This window comes from Tamandua tetradactyla, chromosome 5, assembly GCF_023851605.1.
Source record: "Tamandua tetradactyla isolate mTamTet1 chromosome 5, mTamTet1.pri, whole genome shotgun sequence".
Taxonomy (NCBI): Eukaryota; Metazoa; Chordata; class Mammalia; order Pilosa; family Myrmecophagidae; genus Tamandua; species Tamandua tetradactyla.
This window is the reverse complement of record NC_135331.1, coordinates 127,543,456-127,565,104: the sequence shown is the minus strand read 5'-3', so window position 1 is coordinate 127,565,104 and position 21,649 is coordinate 127,543,456. Positions and strand designations below refer to the sequence as shown.

Sequence of the window (21,649 nt, the reverse complement as noted above, 5' to 3'; positions counted from 1 at the left end):
GTATATCAGGAATGTCCCATCCCTTCCATCTATGCAAATCTTATTCATCTGAAATCCTATAGCATTGTATTCTGTATCATACAAATATATACTTGTTATAAAAATATTGCATACATTTACAGAAATATTATAAATACATATTAAGCAAATATGCCCAGAAGCAATCAATGCGCCTTCCTTCAAGTTTGTCATCTTAAATCCATACACGTATGTTAAGATAATCCCATATGGGTAATGTTTTATTGGAATTGTTCTCAGATATTTGGGCATTTGTTAATTTTAATATCCTCAGAGTGAGAAATATGATTTTCAAAGCAGTCAAAAGTCAGTAAAGGCAGAGTGAATCAGACTAGCCAAAAGTATCTTCAGATGGTTTAAAAGCAGGTTAGAGACAGTTACTTTTAAGTATTTTTGTGACTAGCTTTGAAGGAAATCCAAATGACAGCATTCCATAATTGTTATTCTCTGGCAGCATCTTTGGATGTAATGGATAATTTGCCAAAATGACTGTTTGAATGACAATATTATTTTGAATGTATAAATAACATTGTGTATTTTAATTACCTCAACTTGCCACTTATTATTAAAATATTTTTGTTATATATTTTTTCTCAAAATCAAAGCTTATAAGCACCTCAAGGATAGAGTTCTGCCTCATTTGTTCATACTTTAAACAATGCCTAACAACTTTATTGTTGGTCATAGATGACTGACAATGCCATACAATGTGTTCGATACTTCAGCACAGCAGTCAAGAATCAATGAAACAGCCCTTATATTGGAAATGACTTGATTTTGATACGATACTTACGTATCAATTTTGCATTGTAAGAGATAAAAGCCTCCAAAGGGCAAAACCAAAAGCAATTTTTGAAAAAATGAAATGGCAAACTGCCTTTGCAGATTGCTTTTGGATATTAGAATACACATGAAATGAATTAGTGAAAAATTCACTGAAGTGATAGATTTAATATTAGGGTCTCAAAATATCTATGACACAATCAAAACTAATCAATTTCGACTATTCGGTTTAGTTATTCTTTTCACGTCAGGGAAATTCCTGATTTCTTAAATTTGCTAATTTCTGTAGTAACCATGGGTCTCCAATTACATTGCTCACCTAATGAAACACAAACAGGTTATCAAATTAAAAGTCCTCAAGGAGGAAAATGCTGCAGTATTCATCTTTTCAAATTTTCAAGGTTTTATTCGGATTCTTAGTTATCTAAGGTAAGCTTAGTGAGGTTTCATTGTGCAACCAGATTCAAGAATAAACACGAAGGTTTTTAAAAAGATTTTATTGAAAAGAAAAATAGATGGTTTTATGATATTTAGAAGTGAAGGGACTCAAGACTTGAAATAAGCATTTATAGATATAAAGTATTAATTATTGAAATTCAAGGAAAAGCTGAGATTATACTTGCACAACAAGTCAATAATTTCACTGTTTCCTTTAAGAAAGTGGACTTACGTGTCATGAGTTCTACCTGAAGCTGGTCACTCCATTGAACCCCTCCTACATGCTGGGATTCCCCTACAATGATAAACCTTTTCAAGGAGGGAGGAAATACTCCCACCACTGCATAATGATTTTGGATGGAAACTGATCTCATGATAGCATTTCTCATATAAAACATATCTTTTGAAGTCTTATTGTTGGTTAAGTGGTGGATTAATTTCTGTGTACAGAAAAGTTGATGTGATTTTCAAGGTAGGAAGATGAGGATACTGTGCTGTTTGAAAAAGCACGTCTAATAATATATTGTTATATTTGGGAACAAACAACACGAGCTTGAACTTGTAATTCAAACTGCAAAAAAGTTAAGCTCCATAGAATTTTGTGGTTCGTGAGCTAGTGGTGTTTTTAAAAAGCTCAAGAAATACTGTTTAAGCCATTTAGAAACAAATTCTTGAACCTGGGTAAATGTTGCTCATTCTTTGACCACACTGAACAACTCTGCCTTCTGTTTTTGTTTTGTTTTGTATTTAGCCCTTAAATGAGAAATAATTGTACAAACTCTCCATATATTTGGTTTAGTCTGTCAATATTAAAAATTTATTCTGAATATGAAAAATGTGTGTACAATACTCTTCACTCCTTACTGCATTAAGAATTTATGCTGCTTCGTCTTAAAAGAGAGATTCCTTAAAGTAGTCCTCAGAAAAAATATACCGTGAATTATGTGAGAGAATTAAGTGACGTCATTCTGTTCCTGACATTATTATTACTCTGGATGTCTAACTACATTCAACTTGTAGACTGCAAAGTCTGTGGTAAGGTACGCACTTAAATCCCAGGCTTCCTCTCTTCCAGTTCTGCGGTTCAACCACATCTGTTTGATAATTATTATGAAATAATGCAGCGACGCCTATGTTTTGTTTTGCTTTTTCACATGGCCAGGCACCGGTAACCAAACCCGGGTCTCTGGCATGGCAGGCAAGAACTCTGCCTGCTGAGCCACTGTGGCCCGCCGGACACCTATGTTTTTTTTAAATCACGTAAGCTAAACCTATGACAGAAAACAGGATCATTTCCATGAATATGGCATTTTGAATTATTTATGTGCTAATTTCAGGCTCAAACAACGGTTTTTATTAAGACCAACGAGAATAGAGTTGATAAAACAAAACCCTTTCCTAATACCACGTAGCCATAAATTTAGAGAGAGAAAATAAAAACCCTTTCCCAATACCAAGTAGCCATAAATTTAGAGAAAGAAAACATTTGAAGCCAAATTGTACCATATTATTTTAAATTTTTGTATTATATGAAGAAATATTTTAAGCAGATATTTAACTTTCGTTGTTTATCTCCTCTGGAAGACATTCACCCAGCTCCTTGTACCTGGTATCAAAGTAAATCCTAGTATACAGACTAACATTTTTAGTTTATGTTATAAGCTGCTGCATATGATCTATTTGGGACACAATACATATTTCAGAGTATTTGGAGCAAATTCTTCTTTTAAAAATTTTAGCTTGCAATATTTTCTATTTAAGTCCCCCCATTTTTTAGATAAACGGTATTTCTATTTATACTGAAATCATAGAACTCAAAGAGGATCTTGTAACAGAAGTTCAGTACTTGAAGTTGATATTCAACTTGAACAAATACCCTGTTGATTCAAAAGTAATTATCCTTTTGTAGAGAAAGTGGTAGTCCTCTCTGAGGTAAAAGGTAAGACTCTAGAAATTACCTGAGAATCTAACTCGATGATTATATTCAGTATTAACTTCTTAATATGTGTCACTGGAGACAGAGAAATGAAAAGACATGATCCCAAGAAGTCCACAGTCTAGTCAGAAAGAATTCAAGTAAACCAAATCACATCTCAGCAGGCTGTGTGCTGATAGTGGTCAGTACTGAATGCTGTGAGAACAGAAGAACACTTAGTGTGGGCTGATGTGGGAAGATGCTGACTGTTCAATTAGGAAAGACCTCTGAGAGGAGGTGCGTTATGTTGCCTGGGAAGATGGAAGTGGGAGTGAGCATGGGAGTGGGAGAGCATTCCTGTTAGAATCAGCAGTGTCTGCAATGCCTTAGAGAAACAGGGGGAGGGTTTGCTCAAGGACCTCCAAATAATCCAGAATGTGTAGAATAAGAGAGGATAAGGAAGTTAATGGGGAAGTGGTGAGAGATAAAGCTGCAGAAGTAAGAATTTAATTTGCTACATGAAAGAATTTGGAATTCATATCTAAGATGATGGGAAATAGTTCAAGGTCTGTGTAATGGGTTGAATTTTTGAACCCCAGAAAAAAAAATGTTTTTAATCTTAATCTATTCCTGCGGGTGTGAAGGTATTATAAACAGGACTTTTTGAAGATGCTATTTTTTGCTAAACTGTGGCCAACTGCATGATGATAGATTTTCATGCAATTACTGAAGACCTTACAGAATGGCCACAGGGAATATCTATAGGGAGGAGCGAGAGGCTGGAAGTCAATAGAATCCAGAAGAGAAAGGAGAGGATATCACCCTGTGATAGGAAAACCAAGGAACCCAAGGATTGCTAGCCAACCAGAATGCTGCTGACCATGGAAGGAAATAAACCTTCTAGCCAATGCCTTGATTTGGACTTCAGGCCTTTGAAACCATGAATCAATAGATTCTTGTTGTTAAGCCAAATCATTGTGTGCCATTTGTCATAATATCCAGGAAACTAAGACCATCTGTAAGGGAAGGAGAGACATGATGTGTTTGCACAGGCTTAGGAGTATCCTAGATCCTTCCCAGTGTGGGATGAGAGAAGGAGAGAGAAAAGTTAAAGCACTTAAGCCACTGGGGAACAAAACATTTCAATCTTTCCTGTGAAGTTGTAATAGTTGGTTTTAGATATTATGAGCTTTCTTCATGTTAAAATCTCCAGTAAATATGAAATCCTGATACTCTTATCCAGGGAGAATATATTTACCCGCCATTCTCCATGCCTGCACCACTACTCTCTTCACTTCTTTCTATCACGTTGACACCAATATAGAACAAGACGTGCCCACCTGTCCCATAAGGCGGCTAATGATGATTGTGGGAAAGTGTGTCCTGGGAGAAGAGCCCAGCTTCTGGTGTCAGGGCAATCTTCAATCAAATCTTGGCTCTGTTTGCTTTAGCTGTGTGGCTTTAGGAAATTCCTTAAATGATCTGAGCATAAATTTCTCACCTTGAAAATGGAAAACAAAATAGCTTTCTAGCAAGGTTATGAGAATTGAACATCATTTACGTAAGCTCACTGGCACAAAAAAAAAGCCCTCAATGAGCAGAAGTATTTATTATTAAAGAAGAAATGGCATGAGCAAACATCTTGTTTGCCAGTTTCCAAAAAAAACAGACATTGGCGGGAGGCTCATGGTGGAGGACTGAAGCCTGAAACTCTCTTGTATCTCCGATTCCAGGTTATTAATACTTCCAGAGAACTAAGCTTCTGAGCTGCTCCAGAAACCTGTGCAGACTCTAGGTTTCAACAATGTAATCAACCTGACAGGGCCGCAGCTGAAATAAATGTGAACACTGTGGACAGGTGGCCTTGGGAATTGTGAAGTACAATTAACCTCCCCCGTCCCATTCCCAGAACACCCCACATAGGACTTGCCTTGACGCTAGCTGAGTTTGATTCTGGCTATTAATTCTAGAGAGTGTTTGTGTTCCCACAGTATGGTCTTGATTGGTGCCGCTTCCAGAGATCAAAGGAAACTGAATGGAGACTGTGTGAATCACGAGATTCTCCCTGCAAACCTTTCAAAAATTTTAAAGATTGCATGCAAACAGAGAGGCTTAGGAGAAGGGGAGATGACACTTCTCTCCTAGTTTCATATGAATGTAATGATGCAACCCACACCATTTCTGAATGTAATGATGCGACCCATATCATTTCTGAATGTAATGAGGACATAATCCTCAGTTCAAGCAGCAGAACCTGTTTAGAGAGCAAATGAGGGAATTTTATTCTCGGCAAGTATAGCACAGGAGCTTTGGGTAGAAGGGATGGAACCAGAGAAGGAAGGACTTCTAAGTAATTGCCTTCCAATTCACATTTATTTAGTTATTTTTCTTCTTTCTTTCCCTAAAAACAGGAAAATCAGAAAAAAATCCTTTCCCATGTAGCTACAGCTGGCACTTTTGCAGTGATCATTACTGGAACATGTTGGCAGTGGTAAACAGCCTCAGCATTTCCAACATTTTGTGCCAAAAGCAAATAGGAATAGAAATAGTAATGCCAATATAGTTATTACCATACCAGAAGTCAGCTAGCCATCCTGTGCCTACAATTTTCACAAGTCATGCCCAGTATCATTATCTTGCCTGAGCTCTCATCATCATTTGTGTATGTGAGATGGGAGATTAGAGAGGGGTAAGGGTAGGAGATAGAAACTGTCACTGACATTGAACAGCCAGCAGTCATCACTGTCTCTTCCCAAGGAGTTTATCTTGTTAATTATGGGAAAAGCTTGAAAATGAAACCAATTTTATTAGTCAGGGTTCTCCAGCAGAGAAAGCCAAAAGGCTATGTATGTCTTATCTTCCCTTCTCCTAACCAACAGGATATATATAATAAGATTATATATGTATAATAATATTTTTATATATTGATAATAAAATATAATAATATTTTAAGATTATATATATCTATTATATATATAAAATAAGATTGTATATATATATTATATACATAGAATAGCATTTATTATAGGAATTGGTTCAAATGACTATGGAGACTGGCAAGCTGAAATTCCATAAGGCAGGTTGCAAGTTGAGAACTATGATGAAGGTTTCAATGAATTCCCCAGAGGATGTCTGGCTGAAATAGAGACAGAAATTTATCTCTGACTCCTGGTATCATCAGTTCTTCCTATAAGGCCTTACACTGATTTGATGAGACTTTTCTCATTGCTGAAGGCAATATCATTTGTTGATTGTAGATGTAATCAGCCATAAATGCAATCAACTGACTAATGATTTAAATCCAGGAAGACGCATTTTTGAACAAACAACTGGACATCATAGCCTAGCCAAGTTGACACATTAACTTAACCATCGCCGTCCACCCCTTGTCAACTTGACACTCATACACATCTCCTAAACCATAGTCAATCTCTAAATAAAAACAGTAACAAACAATAACAATTATACTTTTGCCTGTCTTGAGTACAACTTGAAACATACTAACCATCTCCCCACAGGTAGGACACAATTCCGTTGATGTCACTTTTTTTTGTATGCTGTATGGTGTGAGTCACATTTCATTCTTTTTCTGTGTGAGTATTCTGTTATTGCAGCACCATTTGTTGCATTTTTGTTTTTTGTTTGTTTGTTTCTTTGGGAAGTGCATGGTCTGGGAATCAAACCCTGATCTTCCACAGGGCAGGCGAGAATTCTACCACTTAACTGCCTGGCACCCTGCCAATATTCACTCTCAAATTGATATCTTATAACTTAAATACTATGACAAGTTAATAAGAGTTAAGTTACATGATAAGGGGATAAAGATAGGAAAGAAAATAAACATATATGCTTTATGTACATATATAAACATATTCATAGACAAAGTGAGGAAGAAATATACATAACTATTATAATCCTCATTTCTGCCTTATGGTCAGTGGATATAGCTCATATTTATAACCACCTTCTTCAATGATCCATTTTATATCCCCTTTACCCTCAGCAAGCACCTCAACTGCTTTTGATTGTTTGCCTGATGGGGTGACCCAAACCTTAATTCCTGAAGGGTCTGGGCCACTAGAAGTGTTGCCTGGATTGTGCTATTGCAATTTTCCATTAGCTTTAATCATAGGATATGGTAGTGAAGTGATGCCCCAAGGGATCTCCTGTATTCCAGGCCAGCTCTTCTTTACCTCCATTGTGTTTCAGTTTCCTGTTTGCTAAACTAAATACCATCCCGTGGGTTGGCTTAGCAACATTTTTTGGCTTATGGTTTAGGTTTCGGAGGCCAAAAGGCTTGTTTCCTCTTGGGACTGGTATCCTCTGGCTGGCCAGCAATCCTTCAGGTTCCTTGACTCTTCTGTCACCTGGAATGCACAAGTCTTCTTTCTCTTCTGGATTCTATTGACTTCCAGCTCCTCGTTTCTTCCATGGTTTCTCTTTTCATCTCCAATTTACTTTTCTTATCAAAATTTTATTAAAGTCTACTCTCATTCATTTTGGGCACATCTTAGCAAATAATGTATTCAAAGGACCTATTTACAAGTGGGTTAACACTCCTAGGACCACGGATTGAAATTTGAACATGCCTTTTATGGGGACATGATTCAATCTCCAACAAATCCTATATCACTTGGTAATCAGGATTAATCACCTCAGTCAGTGCAGTAATTCCTTTCTTTACCTGTTGATTCAGAGGTGTGAGGACCCCTAAGTGTCTGAGCAGTATCTTAACTTCCACTGAAGTGTAATCATTATTGTGTCTCCTAGTAAAAGCACTCCTCCTTCCGGAACTGAGATCCTTTAGACCAGCAGAGCGTAACTTCTCTACTGAATCGCTAGTGGAAATAGTGAATGGTGCCACTCCCATTTTCAGCCCTTTATTCCTGGACCCAGAACTCCTGGCTATGGGAAAAACAGCACCAGAGAACGCACAGTGATTTAGAGCATATTCAGCCTCCTGGAGAACATCATCCCAACTCTGCAAGGTATTGTCACCCAGTTGGCACCACAACTGAGTCTTCAAAAGGCTGTTCCACCATTCGGTCAATCCAGCTGCTTTAGGATGATGGGAAACATTGAAGACCAGTGAATCCTATTTGTATGTGACCATTCCAATGTTTTGTTTGCTGCAGAAAGAGGCTAGCTGTTATACATGGAACCAGTCATTCAGTCTACTTGATTATTATAATCTTCCTCTGCAGAAGTCACTTGCTGGTGTCCATTCACATGGGGTAAAACCATCTCCATGTTTTTTACCCATTTAGAAAGGTCTATCCACATACCTCTCCCCCGGACCTCTTTGTCACAAATTTTCCAGTTATGCTCCTTTCAAGTGCCTGGCCATCCAGCCAAACAGTCGGTCACAGCTTATGAATAAGTATACGAACACACATCCAGGCATTCTAATTACAAGCAAAATGAACAACCAGTCTGATGCACTGCTTGAAGTTCTGCCCACTAACAGGAATTTCCTTCACCACTATCCTTTAGGGATGTCCCAGAAAGGAGTTTTCGTGCTACAGTTGTCCCCTTTTGGGTGGTACCAGTATATTGTGCAAGATAGTCTGTAAACCAGACCCAAGTTTTATCTTCCTCAGTCAGCTTATTGGAGGGAACTCCCCAAGAGGCCATAGATGTGGGCTGATAAAGTAATGTGGCAGGAGTGGGGGCCATCAGCATTTGGGTCACTTCTTCATATAATTACTTGGGCCTTCAGGGTCTGTTCGAGGACCAATCTTATATCCACTATTTCCATTTGCTGAGGGAGTGTATCCATGCAAATGAGGAATGCGCTGCCTCCAAAACCCAAAGAGGTCAAGTAGACTGCCTTTTCTTTTGGTTGTAGGAGGGGCCATATATAATAGCTTATCCTTCACCTTAGAAGGGATATCTCCAAATGTGCCACACCCCTGGACCACAGTGACATTTTGGATCTCCTGTAATTAATGTCTATGCAGAGCCAGTGTCTAATAATCCCTAAGATGTCTCATTACCTTTTCTCAATGCACAGTCACACTTGTAAAAGGCTTTAGGTCCCTTTAAGGAAAACTAGAAGGAAGATGGACTGTATGAATTTCTTGGCAATGCAGGACAGTCCTTTCTCAAGGGGAACCAATCTTTCAATTCAGTGTTCTGGGTCTGTAAAATATCTCAACTCTGGGAAGTGATTGAGGGGCCAGAGACTCTTGATTTTAGTGATTCAAGTTAGACTTATGTTTACATGACCTAAGACTCACAAGAGTCTTATATAGATCATGTAAGAATTTAGTAGACTGCTCATCTATTTCACTTCTAGATACCCACGACCAACTAGCCAATGCTATAGGTCTCTGCCACCAGACTGTTCTGATTACTGTTTGCCTCTGCTGTCCATTATGGAAGCCATATCTGCCTTCCCTTTGGTGATTAAGGTCTGCCACTCAGCTTCTGCCAATCTAAGATCCTATCATCACCATCGTGTTTAAGAATGCAAGCTCAGTGACAGCAGTTCCCATAATAATATCTGACCTACAGAGTAATGTGACCATAAATATCTTTAGGGATGGTGGAATTAGTCTCATAAATTTATTCTTCACAGTACTGGTGAAAGGTGTGTCCTCTGGACATTCCTGGGATGGGTGAGCAGGTCTTCCATGGTACATGCACTCTAACATTCAAATTTCCTTAAGCCTTTGGATCCCCACATCTACATTGTACCATTGAACCAGGGCAGTTCTGGCATTTTGATTTCAGGCAATGTAGGCCACCTTTTCATCTGTACTTCAGCCAACTACCTGAACAAACTATTAGAGCCTTTTCTAACCCCTTGAACTACAACGTTGAATACAAACCCCTGTTTAGTGGGTCCATATCAATAAACTAAGCCTGATCCAACTTTTGTTCCTTCTACTATTATCCCACACTCTCAATATCCATTCCCACACATATCCCCTGATTTCTGTCTATATAAATTGGACAACTCATACAGTTCTTTTGGAGTATATCATACCTTCTCATAGGTCACATTTTGAGCCTCACTTTTGGGGGCCCATTTTGAACCTCACTTTTGGGGACCCATTGGGACTTCTGTCTAGTTATAGGTCTGGAAGAAGTCAGGGATGGTGTGTATGTGTCATGAGAAAAATTAGCAATGTCTTCAAAGCCGAGTATCTCAGGGCATTCCATTGCAGTTTCATCTGGTGAAAAGGATTAAACTCTTCAGATGGAGGTATGAGGGATGTTTCCTCAAGGGAGATAGTTACACGTTTGTCAGGAATAGCAAGATTAATCACTTCAGGTGGAGACAGGAGAGCTCTTATTCCTCAGGGCAGACCATTTCAAGATTTTCTGGCAAAGAAGACTCAGCATAATCTAGGATTTCAATGTCCCCACCATTATTGCTATCAGCCCATATGTCCCATTCCAATTTTCATGATTCCATTCCTTCCCAGTCAATGACCTTGTTTTAACAGCAGACATCATGTGATGCTTATAAATCAATTTATGCTGTAATTTAGCCACTTGCACAATGAAACGCTGGTTCTGTTTTTCAGAAATCTTGAGTTTGTAGCTTCAAGAAATAAGAATATATTTCAGGATAAATAGAAATCTTCATGACCTTCATGAGGCACTTAAGCTAATAATTTGAAGCCTTGAGCCTTTCTTTAATAGTTGTATGCAAGATACTTTACTTTTTAACTCCTCAAATCTCTGTTAAGGTACCAAATACACCCAGAGACATGCCTCTTTTAAGCATTTTAGTAGCAGTATCCTATGGTGATATTTTGCATATTTTCATTGCCAGTTCTCCATACCATTCCCTACAGTGTCATCTTGATCACTGGAAATAGAGTCAAAGTGGCTTTAATCTAATCAATTTAAAGAACCAATTCCTAAAATCCCTGAAACAATTCAGAAATTTCATCATTAAAATTCTGTTTCTCAAGCACTATCCTAATTACCCAAATCTATACTAGTCAAGGTTCTCCAGAGAAACAGAAACACACACACAAACACACAATACATATTGTGAGACATAGGAATTGGCTCACACAACTGTGGGAATTAGAGAGTCTGAATTCTGTAGGACAGGCTACAAGTTGGGGATACTGATGAAGGTTTGGGCGAATTCACCAGGAGAAGCACCCTGTTTAAAGTAGAGGCAGGAATTTTTATTTCTGACTGTTGAAATCATCAGTTCTCTCTTAAGACCCTCGACTGATTGGATGAGACGTCTCTCATTGCTCAAGGCAAGCTCCTTTACGGATTGCGGATGAAATCAGCTCTAGATGTAGTCAACTGACTAATGATTTAGGTCTGTGAAATACCTTCACATTAACAATCAGGCTAGTGCTTGTGTTACCAAACAACTGACCATAATACAGCCAAGCTAACACATGAATTTAATCATTGCACCCATTCTAATGGAAGTGTTCATTGGTAGAAAATTTCCAAAAAGCAATTTAGAGATTCTGTCACATTTATCAATAGCCTTCAAAAATTTTCTTATGTTTTATTCACACCATCACTTTTAGGAATATATCCCGAAGATATTAAAATGCACACAAAGATTTAAAAATATATATATATATGTTTAGACAGAGAGAAAGATAGATACAAGAACTTCTGCACACCCCCAAGTTGATGCATTCACACACACACACACACATTGCACATAGGTATATCATGGCTGAACTGCTGAAAGTCAAAGACAAAAGGAAAATCTTTAAAGTAATCAAAACATTTTGATATATTACACTCAAATAATCAATGATAAAACTAAAAGCTAACTTTTCAACAGAAATGATATAAGCTAGAAGAAAATGGAATGTTAGCACTAAATGGATTTGCAAAACCTATTTGGAGTTCAATATACAGCAAAAAGTTATTTAAAAACAAAAGCAAAACAGTTGAGAAAGTTTTTCTAACAACAGAACTCCTCTGAAAGAAATATGAATGTCAATTCAGGCAAAAGAAAAATGATCCCAGGTGAGAACTTGGAAATTTAGGAAGGAGTTAAAAGCAATGAAAGGGTAAATTATGGACAAATCCTAAACAAAATATTGTCTATATGACAAAGAGATTAATGTTTTATGGATTTAAATTATATAGAAAATGAAAATGCATGACCACAATAGCCCAAAAAATGGGAGAGAGTGAACAACAGTCAAAATATTTTAAGGTTTTTACATTGTCTGGAAAGTGATGAAAGTATTAATTTTTACTATATGCTGATAATTTAAATAGTCTTTAAGTAGTAATCAAAAGAAAAAAAGGACTGTATGAGTGACATGTTAATAAATTGAAAAATTAAGTTAAAAATATTTGATTCATAGAAGTAAATGGAGGAAGAGGAAGATGAGAAGGAGAAGGAGTAGAAGAAGAAGGCAAAAAGAGAGGGAGAGAGAAAAAAAGAAGCAGAATAAGTGGCTTAAACAGAAAACAAAGAGTAACATAGTAGATTTAAATCCAAATATATCTGTGATTGCATTTCAATTATGTGGGCTAAATATCATAAATAAATTACAAAGTATGCCAGACTATATTTTTAAAGATGTGGCATACATGAATATAATAGTAATCAAATTTTGAAAGATGAGGATGTAAACAGTGAGCAAAAGAAAGGTGGTGTATCAGTATTAATTTCAAACCTAAAAAAAATAGGTTTTAAAGCAAGAATCTTCAGCGGATATAAAGAAGTATATATCATAATGGTAAAAGATTTAAAGCCTGATGGGGGCAAGACGGTGGCTTAGTGAGGTGTGGAATTTAGTTCGTCCTCCAGAGAAACTACTAAATGGCCAGGAACAGTACAGAACAGCTGCTGGGGCTACAACAGTGGCTGGACACACAACGTACACCAGTCTGAAAGAGCTGGACAAGCTGAGACCCACATAACTATAAGTCACCCAAGCCATGGAGGCTGGTGCACCTTTCCCACAGGCAGGGCAGCCTGGTTCTCCAAGGGGAAAGGAAACAGACTTTATTAGCAGCAAGGGTTTAGCTCAGCCAAGCTCCACTTTCAGAATTAATTAACAAATTCTGACCACTGAAAATAGGCCCCCAGCTCAGATAAACCTGGAATAAGCCTTAAAGGTACTAGGAGTTTTTGCCCTGGCAGAGAGTGAGTGGGGCTGACGGGAAAAAAACAAAACAAAGCAAAAACTCTGAGGTTTTTTGAGTCAGACAGCACAAAATATTGCAAAAGGGCTGAACCCAGGGTTCCGAGAAAATGGCAGAATAGAGGGTTCTGGGAAGATGGCGGAATAGGATAGATTGGGTTCACCCTTGCTCCAAGGAGCAGCTGGAGAGGGGATGGGAAGGTGACAGACAGTGATTCAGGATGTAAGTGATCCGGGAGAGTCTGCCCACAACATAAGGAGGCCCTGGCTACAAAACCTGAAGAATTGAGATGCAGAGAACCAGAGACTGTCCTGCTGGTGCAGACAGCCTAGTGTGCCCCTTTCCTAATGGAAGCCCACAGTCCTCGGGAACACAGATGGGGAGATCAGGATGAGAAATGCTCTACCTCTGTGTCCCCCACACCTCACCCTGCTCCTGTGCTGCAAGGTCTGCCTGAGCTACACCACATACCCATGGCTCCCACACCCCACCTCTACAACCCTGTGATACACACCCCATGCTCAAAGGTACCAGCATAGCATCACCAACCTGTGCCTATACCTGTGCTGCAACACATCACCCCACACTGTTGTGTCCTGCCCCAGGCCCTGCATCCTGCTACACATCCATTCCCCAAATACAAAACTTTAGACTACTGAGGGAAATCAACTCACAAAGTAAACCAATCATATTTACATGCCTCCAAGACAAAAAAGATCACTAAGCATATCAAGATGCAGACAGATAAAGTCTAGACTAATGACCAAATTAAAACATAAGAGGAGGCACAGACTTTGGAACAACTAATGAAAGATGTTCATATAACTCTACTAAATAGAATAAATGGGATGGTTAATGATATAAAGGAGATCAAGAAGACACTAGAAGATCATAAAGAGGAATTTGAAAGAATAAATAGAAAAATAGCAGATACCACAGAGATTAAAGATGCTGTAGACCAAATAAAAAATATACTTGAGATATGAAACAGCAGATTTGAAGAGGCAGAAGAAAGAATAAGAGAAGTAGAGGAAAGGGCAACTGATTTTGAACACTCAAAACAACAAAGGACAAAAGAGATGGAAAAAATTGAATGGATCTCAGGGAAATAATGGACAAAACAAAATGCATAAATATAAATCTTTGGTGTCCCAGAAGAAGAAGAGAAGAGTAAAGGGCTAGGAAGATTAGTTGAGGATATAAATGGGGGAAAACTTCTCAACCCTTATAAAGCACATGAATATGCAAATCGAAGAATACTAATGAACTCCAAATAGAATAAATCCAAACAGGCCTTCCCCAAAACACATACTAATCAGTCTGTCAAATGTTAGAAGAGAAGGAGAAAATCCTGAAAGTAGCAAGAGAAAAGTAATCTACTACACAGAAGGAAAACCACATAAGACTAAGTTCAGACTGCTAAACTGGCACAATGGAGGTGAAAAAGCAGTGGTATGATATATTTAAGATCCTGAAAGAGAAAGACTTCTAGCCAAGAACTCTGTGCCCTGACAAATTGTCCTTCAAAACTGAGGGAAAAACTCTGCAAGTGAAATCATTGTCCTCCCCCTACATGGGACATGACATCCAGAGGTGACCGTCTCCCTGGTGAGAGATGTGGGAGAGGACTCCCAAGGATGAATGTGGCCCTGGCATCATGGATCAACAATGGCATCCTGACCAAAAGGGGGAAAATAAGTGTAACTAACAAAGTATCAGTGGCAGAGAGAGTTCAATAGAGTCGAAGGGCTACTCTGGAGGTTGCTCTTACGCAAGCTTCAGGTTGACCTTGCTACCTATCATAACCTGCGAAACCCCAACTAAAACCATTCCAGCCAATCCTAAAGAACACCTAGGGCAATATATAAGATTCCACAAGGGTTCCATGCACTAGAGTAACTTTCCAGAAACCTAAAACCTCCAGATGGGTCCCTGGACCAGATAAGTCCTGAAACCTATAGGTTTCAGGGCCCAGCCTCTCCAGAACATCAGATAGTTCCATCTCCCTACCCCATATTAGTGATAGACCCTTCCAATATGAAAAAGTTAGAATAGCCATAGTCCAAACACTCCTAAAGAGAGGGATGGAAAGATCAAAGGCAATGATGGAGTTATACAGTGAAGATAGGATTTAAAAAATGAATATGAATGCTGGATCATTAAAATGATATGCCTTTTAGTCTCCAGTATCTTACAGTAGCTAGAAGTAAAAACCTAAAACTGTGGAATTGTAACCCATGTCAACCTCTGAAATCTGTTCTATAACTAATTGTTGTGCTGTGCTTTAAAATGTATTGATTTTTTGTATATATGTTATTGTTCACATGTGAAAAAAGTGATGATAAAAATATATATATTCCCTCTACCTTCCAATATTCTGGAGCAGCTAGAAGGAAAAATCTGAGATGATGTTATGGTATCCCATGACAAACTCTGGGATCTGTCCTGTAACTACCTGTTGAAAGGTGCTTTGAAAACTAATGCTTTTTTCTTTCTTTGCTTTGCATATATGTTATACTATAAAATAAATTTTAAAAAAACTGAGGGAGAGATTAAAATTTTTGCAGACAAACAAATCTTGAAATAATTTGTCAACAAGAGACTGGCCCTACAAGAAATACAAAAGAGAATTCTGCCAGTTGAAAAAAAGACAGGAGAGGGATGTCTGAGGAGGGTACAGAATTGAAGAGTACCAGTAAGGGTAACTTAAAGGATACAAAGAAATAGAGGGAAAAGAATATATACAGGATAACAAACAAAATCCAGAGGATAAAATGGTGGATTCAAGAAATGCCATTTCAGTAATAATTTTGAATGTTAAAGGACTAAACTTACCAATTAAAAGATACAGATTGGCAGAATGGATTAAGAAATACAATCTAGATATATGCTGCTTACAAGAGATCCATCTTAAACACAAGGATATAAAAAGATTGAAAGTTAATGGATGGAAAAAGATTTTCCTCACAAGTTGTAACCCAAAGAAAGCAGGAGTAGTTATATTAATATCAGACAAAATAGACTTTAAATGTAAAAACATCATAAGAGACAAAAAAGGACACTCTATATTAATTAAAGGTACAATTCACCTAGAAGAAATAACAATCATAAATGTTTATGCTCAATAAATAAATAAAAGAATAAATAAGAGTTTACACTCCCAATCAAGGATATCCAAAGTACATGAGACAGACATTGGCAAAACTGGAGGGTGTGACAGATGTTTCAACAATAAAGGTAGGAGACTTCAATACACCACTCTCCTCTATTGATAGAACAACCAGACAGAGATCAACAGGGAAACAGAGAAGTTAAACAAGTGGAAAAATGAAGTAGACCTAACAGACATGTATAGGTCATTACACACCAAAACACCAGGATATACATTCTTTTTTGGTGTTCCCAAAACATTCTCCAGGATAGATCATATGCTGGGGCACAAAACAAGTCTTTATACATTTTAAAATCGAAATTACTCAAAACACCTTCTCTGATCACAATGGAATGGAAGAAACAATCACCAAAGAATGAGAACTTTCACAAATATATGGAGATTAAATATAATCTTAAACAACCAGAGGGTCAAAGAAGAAATTGCTAAAGAAATCAATAGCTATCTGGAGATGAGTGAAAACTAGAATACAACATATCAGAACTTATGGGATGTGGCAAAGGTTGTGCTGGGAGGAAAATTTATTGCCCTAAATGCTTATATCAAAAAACAAGAAAGAGCAAAAATGAAGGACTTAATTGCTTACCTGGAGGAACTAGAGAAAAAAAGAGCAAACTAACCCCAAAGAAGAAAAATAAAAAAGACTAAAGTGGAGTTAAATGAATGGGAGAACAAAAGAACAATAGAAAGAATCAATAAAACCAAAAGTTGGTTTTTGAGAAAATCAATAAAATTGATGGACCACTAGCATTTCACAAAATCAGAAATGAGAGGGGGGTTGTTGCTACAGACCCTGAAGAAATAAAAGAAATCATAAGAGATACTATGAACAACTATATGCCAACAAACTAGACAATTGAGATGAAATGGACAAATTCCTAAAAATACACAAGCAAGCTACACTGACTCAGGAAAAAATAGAAGATCTCAACAAACCAATCACAAGTAAAGAAATTCAATCAGTCATCAAAAATCTTCCCACAAGAAAAGCCCAGGGTCAGATGGCTTCACAGTGGAATTTTATTAAACATTCCAAAAATAACTAATACCAATCCTGCTCAAACTTTTCCCAAAATCTGAGGAAAAAAGAACACTACTTAACTCATTTTATAAAGCTAATGAGGCTACAAGAAAGGAAAACTATAGGCCAATTTCCCTAATGAACGTAGATACCAAAATTCTCAACAAAATCCTAGCAAATCGAATCCAAGAACACATTAAAAGAATTATACACCATGACCAAGGAGGTTGTTCTAGTTTGCTAGTTGCCAGAATGCAATACACCAGAAATGAAATGGCTTTTAAAAAGGGGAATTTAATAAGTTGTTAGTTTACAGTTCTAAGGCTGAGAAAATGTCCCAATTAAAGCAAGTCTATAGAAATGTCCAATCAAAGACATCCAGGGAAAGATACCTTGGTTCAAGAATGCCAACGAAGGTCAGGGTTTCTCTCTCAAGTGAGAAGGCACATGGTGAACACAGTCAGGGCTTCTCTCTCATCTGGAAAGGCACATGGTGAACATGGTATCATCTGCTAGCTTTCTCTCTTGGCTTCCTGTTTCATGAGGTTCCCTGGAAGGTGTTTTCCTTCTTCATCTCCAAAGGTCATTTGCTGGCTGGAAGACTCTCTGCTTCTTGTGGCTATGTCATTCTCTGCTCTCTCAGAATCTCCAGGTTTCTCCAAAATATTTCCTCTTTTATAGGTTCCAGTAAACTAATCAAGACCCACCCAAATGGGTGGAGACACGCCTCCACCTAATCAAGTTTAACAACCACTCTTGATTAAATCACATCTCTGGAGAGATGATCTAATTACAGTTTCAAACATACAGTACTGAATAGGGATTAAGAGAAACAGCTGCCTATACAAAATGGGACTAGAATTAAAAGATGGCTTTTCTAGGGTACATACATCATTTCAAACCAGCACAGGTATTTATACCAGGAATCCAAGGATGGTTCAACACAAGAAAAACAAATAATGTAATAAAGCACATTAACAAATTGAAAGGGAAAAATCACATGATCATCTCGATTGATGCTGAAAAAGCATGCAACAAAGTTCAACATCCTTTTCCAATGTTCAAAAGATAGAAATCACATATAACTTCCTCAATGTGATAAAAGGCATATATGAAAAACCCATAGCCAGCATCATCCTCAATGGAGAGAGACTGAAAGCTTTCCCCCTAAGATTGGGAATGCGAAAAGAATGCCCTCTGTCACCACTGTTATTCAACATTGTGCTAAAAGTTCTAGCTAGAACAATCAGGTGGGACAAAGAAATAAAAGGCATCAAAATTGGAGAGGAAGAAGTAAAACTTTCATTATTTGCAAATGACATGATACTATACTTGGAAAATCCAGAGAAATCTACAAAAAAATGTTACTTGAGCTAATAAATGAATTCAGCAAGGTGATGGGGTGTAAAATTAATGTGCAAAACTCAGTAACATTTCTATACACAAGCAACGGCCTAACTAAGTAGTCAATTAAGGAAAAAAATCCATTCAAAATAGCAACTAAAATAATTAAGTACCTATGAATGAACTTAACTAGGGACATAAAGGACTTGTACATGGAAAACTACATAACATTGCTAAAATAAATCAAAGAAGATCTAAATAGGTGGAAAGGCATTCCCTACTCATGGATAGGAAGGTTAAATATAGTTAAGATGCCAATTGTACCCAAATTGTTGTACAGATTCAACACAGTACCAATCCAAATTCCAACAACCTACTTTGAAGACTTGGAAAAGCTAGTTACCAAATTCAAGTGGAAGGGAAAGAGACCCCAAATAGTTAAAAGCAACCTAAAAATGAAAAATGAAATGGGAGGATTACCATTTCCTGATTTTAAAACTCATTATAAAGCCACAGTGGTCAAAACAGCATAGTACTGGAACAAAGATAGACGTACTGGCCAATGGAATCAAATCAAGAGTGCAGAAATAGACCATCAAACCTATGGTCAACTGATTTTTGACAAGACCCCCAATCCACCGAATTGGAACAAAACAGTCTTTTCAATAAATGGAAATGGGAGAACTGGATATCAATAGCCAAAAGAATGTAAGAGGACCCTTACCTCACACCCTATACAAAAATTAACCCAAAGTGGATCAAGCACCTAAATATAAGTCTAGTACCATAAAGCTTCTAGAAGAAAATGTAGGGATACATCGCAAGACCTAGGAGTAGGAGGTAGCTTCTTAAACTTTACACCCAGAGCACAAGCCACAAAAGAAAAAATAGATAAAGGAAACTCCTCTAAATCAAATGCCTCTGCACCTCAAAAGACTATCAAAAAGGTGAAAAGTCAGCCAACTCAATGGGAAAAAATATTTGGAAATCATACATTGGACAAAGTTTTGATATCCGGTATATATAAAGAAATCAATCATACAACTCAACAACAAAAGAATAAACAACCCAATTATAAAATGGTCTAAAGATATGAATAGGCATTTTTCTGAAGAGCAAATACAGATGGCTCAAAAGCACAGGAAGAGATGCTCATATTCAATGGCTATAAGGGAAATGCAGATCAAGACTACAATGAGATACCACCTCACACCTATAAGAACGGCTGTTGTTAAACAAACAGAAAACTACAAATGTTGGATAGGATGTGGAGAAATTAGGACACTTATGCACTGCTGGTGGGAATGTATAATGGTACAGCCACTATAGAAAACAGTTTGGCAGTTCCTTAGGAATCTAAATATCATGTTGCTCTATGATCCGGCAATAGCACTACTCGGTATATACCTAGAAGAGCTGGAAGCAGTGACACAAGCAGACATCTGTCCATCAATGTTCATAGCAGTATTATTCACAATTGCCAGAAGATGGAAACAATTCAAGTGCCCATCAACGGAGGAGTGGATTAACAAAATGTGCTGTATACATACAATGGAATATTATGCAGCAGTAAGATGAAATGATGTCCTGAAGCACATGACAACATGGATGCGCCTTAAGGACATAATACTGAGTGAAATAAGCCACACACAAAAGGACAGATACTGTATGACTTCACTTTTGTGATCATGCTAAAGGTGGTGGCTGAAGGATGCACTCACTGAGAAGTAGATTGGCGAATGATGGTGTATACATATGATTGAATATTGTGCTGCTACAAAAAGGAACAAAGCTGTGAGGTATGCAACATTGTGAATGAACCTTTAGAACATTTGGTGAGGCAAAAGAGCAATTACTGTATGGTCTCTTTTAGAAAATGCTTTTAAGAAAACAGGGCCCTAAATTGTAAGCCTTTGTAAAAGTCACATTTTTCCGGAATGGTAATTATTTCTGTATTTTTAGAGGCTGTTTTATATATGTATAGCCTGATATTCAGAGGTAAGAGCAAAGGAGATCAGGTCAGGATTAAGGTAATCCAGGACACAGGAGTAAGGAAGACCTTGTCTGTATTTTAGGACCTCACCTACTCTTTGAGGCCAAAGAAAGAAAGGTTTATTTTGTCCAGAACCTAAATTTTCTGTAGCACATAATCTAACTCAACCTGTCTAGATAGCTCATTTAAACAAGCAAATCACAAGGACCCCAGATAAAAATGAGGGCCTTTAACCCTGTATAGCTTAATGTAATGCCTGGATATATCCCAGAATATATTAAGCAGATAATCAAAAAGAATTGGCAATGTTCCTTGAGAGATGGGAGAAGAAATATGGAGCTATTAAACTTTACTACCAGGGAAACCCCTGATACTGTGTCAAACATTAGGGACACCCAAATCAATAGGCCAAGCCTTTGGTCTTGACACTTACTCTTGTGAAGCTTATGTAGATAGCAGAGAAGCTTAGCCTACCTATAAGTGTGCCTACTAGCTACTTCTGGGGGACCTCTTCTGTTGCTCAAATGTGGACTCACTCTCTCTAAGCCCAACTCTGCAAGTGAAATCATTGTCTTCCCCCCTACATGGGACATGACATCCAGGGGTGATGGTCTCCCTGGCAATGTGGGAGATGGCTCCCGAGGATGAGTCTGGCCCTGACACTGTGGGATCAACAATGGCATCCTGACCAAAAGGAGGAAAAGAAGTATAACAAATAACATATCAGTGGCTGAGAGAGCTCAAATAGAGTTGAGAGTCTACTCTGGAGGTTGCTCTTATGTAAATTTTAGTTAAACATTGCTACCTATCATAACTTGTCAAACCCCAACTAAAACCATTCCAGCCAATCCTAAAGAACAC

General features: G+C 37.7%; 1 protein-coding gene and 1 long non-coding RNA gene across 23 annotated transcripts in view; one reads left to right on the top strand and one right to left on the bottom strand.

Moving 5' to 3' along the window:
- LOC143684847 (uncharacterized) overlaps window positions 1-21,649 on the bottom strand; it is a 380,663-nt gene that overhangs the window by 158,025 nt on the left and 200,989 nt on the right. The window lies entirely within an intron of this gene.
- Window positions 1-21,649, top strand: part of LOC143684845 (uncharacterized) — a 63,772-nt gene that overhangs the window by 39,050 nt on the left and 3,073 nt on the right. For 4 of the 17 annotated variants that reach the window (XR_013176203.1, XR_013176202.1, XR_013176197.1 and 1 more), the window contains 2 exons: window positions 6,673-6,747; window positions 7,925-8,142. The exons of 5 other annotated variants lie outside the window; for them this stretch is intronic. Coding sequence is in view for 4 of the 12 variants with exons in the window: in XM_077162212.1 (XP_077018327.1) it covers window positions 7,925-8,094 (170 nt within the window). In the remaining 8 variants the exon portion in view is untranslated. Of the gene's footprint in view, window positions 1-1,458; window positions 2,014-6,672; window positions 6,748-7,924; window positions 8,143-21,649 lie in introns of those variants that run through there. 8 more of the 17 variants (XR_013176205.1, XR_013176207.1, XM_077162213.1 and 5 more) reach the window with 3 other exon arrangements.